Source organism: Dasypus novemcinctus, chromosome 17, assembly GCF_030445035.2.
Source record: "Dasypus novemcinctus isolate mDasNov1 chromosome 17, mDasNov1.1.hap2, whole genome shotgun sequence".
NCBI classification, from domain to species: domain Eukaryota; kingdom Metazoa; phylum Chordata; class Mammalia; order Cingulata; family Dasypodidae; genus Dasypus; species Dasypus novemcinctus.
The window spans coordinates 91,281,416-91,283,835 of NC_080689.1; the positions used below are offsets into that span (position 1 = coordinate 91,281,416).

At 37.1% G+C, this 2,420-nt stretch overlaps 1 gene segment (V, D, J or C); it reads left to right on the top strand.

The window, feature by feature from the left end:
- The first annotated feature begins 632 nt into the window (after nucleotides 1-632).
- On the top strand, nucleotides 633-1,145 carry LOC139436708 (immunoglobulin kappa variable 4-1-like). The segment is given in 2 exon segments: nucleotides 633-681; nucleotides 865-1,145. Coding segments are annotated over 2 exon segments (330 nt in total).
- The last annotated feature ends 1,275 nt before the right edge of the window (nucleotides 1,146-2,420 follow it).

Below are 2,420 nucleotides of genomic sequence, written 5' to 3' on the forward strand. Positions count from 1 at the left end.
GGGCAGTGCAAAGGGTGACTTGTAAGTATTTGGTGGCTCATTTCTAGGAGTAGTATTTGTATTAACGGCAATATGAAGGTCTTGTTTTGGATATATTAATTGAGGTGCCTTTGGGATTTCGAAGAGGAGCTTCAAATATCTGTTTAACATTTAAAATAGACTGGGATACGTCTAACATATGTGCACTACATCTTAATCTATCCAATGATATGAGTATATTCCACATAGGTTTTAGCACCATATTTATAACATTTACTTAAGTTCTGATATTACATTTACAGATGCATGCATTTTATTCCAAATTCCTTTTGTTTTCAAGATGGGTGCAGTTGATTTGAAAAAGTTAAATTAGTGATGGAATATGTCATTTTCCAAATTGTGCTGAATATTATTGAAAATTGTGGCAATAAGTTGATTTCTTGTCTTTTGCAGGCATGTGGTTACATTTCCCCCAGTCATGATATTTTTATCTCCTTCTGTTATTTATCTTTACAACTCACTGCAGAGATACTTCTGCTTTTATACTCTCTAATAATTTGCATATGCTCCTCAATACTTGGTTGTCTGCTCAGAGCTCTACTAATGCAGTTTGCCTGTAGATTGGGCCTGAGTACATCAGACAGGCAAGCAATATGATGTCACATTCCCAACGGCTCTTACTCCTGGTGCTCTGGTTCTCAGGTGAGAGGTTTAGAAGTGTATTATCTTTATAAAGTTGGAGAATCGTTCTAACAGGCAGAGTGAATGAATTGTTTCATCTAAGGCAGATTTGATTATATATGAAAAATAAGAGCAGCTACATTTAGATACATATTTTATGTACTTATGATTCAATGTATGATCAATGTTCTTTTCTGATTGCAGGTGCCTGTGGGGACATAGTGATGACCCAGTGTCCAGGCTCTGTGGCTGCATCTCCAGGAAAGACCATCATGCTCAAGTGCAAATCCAGCCAGGGTGTTAGCAACTACTTAGCCTGGTACCACCAGAAACCAAGACAGGCTCCTAAACTGCTCATCTATGATGCATCCACCCGGCCATCTGGGGTCCCTGATCGATTCAGTGGCAGTGGGTCTGGGACAGATTTCACTCCCACCATCAGCAGATTCCATTCTGAAGATTTGGGAGATTATTATTGCCAGTAGCATCAGAGCTCTCCTCCCACAGTGCTTCAACCTCGAACAGAAGCCTCCTCCCCAGGGCTGTAGGGCAGTGAGTCCTGCAGCGCCAGCTGCTTCATCTTCAAATAGACCTTAATTTGTTTCCGTCCTCCAACTGCCTGAGAAACCACATACTTTAGGCGATGTAACATTGAAATCTTTTTTTTCATATGGCCAAAATCAAAGGACATTGTGAATAAATTTCTTCTTCTTACCCTCTAGGCAAGGGTCTTGTAAACTTTACACACTGATGGAATAATTGTCTCTTCATTGTATCTCTGTATATTTAAAAATTTACCTTTTTCTCTCCCTATTCCTTTAATCTTCTTCCTTCTTCCCCACCTACCTCCTGCTCTGGTCCTTTCCAAAACTAAATCCTTGATTCTTCATAAACTTTTCCCATGGAAGGTCATCTTCCTCCCTTACTCTTTCCATTACTGGACCCTGTTGCCGTCCAAACCTTTTTTTCAGTGTCACAAAGTGTGATTTACTACTCTACCATCCGTTTTTTAAATTTAGATAACTATTTTAATTTTTTATTGCGATCAAATAATAATTGTGGATACGTTAATATACTCTACTCATTGAAGAATATTTTTGTTATATGGGATAATGCTCATTAAATGATATGTGTTGATTTCAGTTTGGATTTATAATTTTCCAGTGAGCTTCATTTTCCTGCAATTGTCACCCTATTCTATAGTTCCCTTATGAAATGGTTGAACTGTAAAACTTGAAAGAAATTAAATGTTTTCCATATTGTTATAAGGACTGTATTTACTTCATCTTTTTCCCATATCTTTGATATGACACAATTTTATTCTTTACAACATTACCTAATATTGTATGTTTCATCTGTGTAAAAGATATATAATGCAAAAAGAATATATGCATATTTGATGATGTGAAGCAGTATGGGTCTCTGTAAAGTATGATCTTAAGGTGAATCAATTCTATGGGTGTAAACTATTGTTGCTGGGACCTTTTGAGTGGAAATTTCAGTTCATGCCTGGCTCACTATGGATCTCAGTCCATTTACTGGAATCTTTTATAAGAATGAGTTTCAGACAAAGAAGAGAAAGCCATGGAAGCAAGAATCTGAAGCAATGGAAAAGAAGGAAGAAAGAAGCAGATGCCACCATGTGGCTTGCCATGTGAAAGAGGATTCTAGTATCAGTGGTAGATGCTCTTTGAGATGAACAAATTGCCTGATAATACCTTGATTTAGACATTTTTCTCAATCTCAAAAATGTAATACTT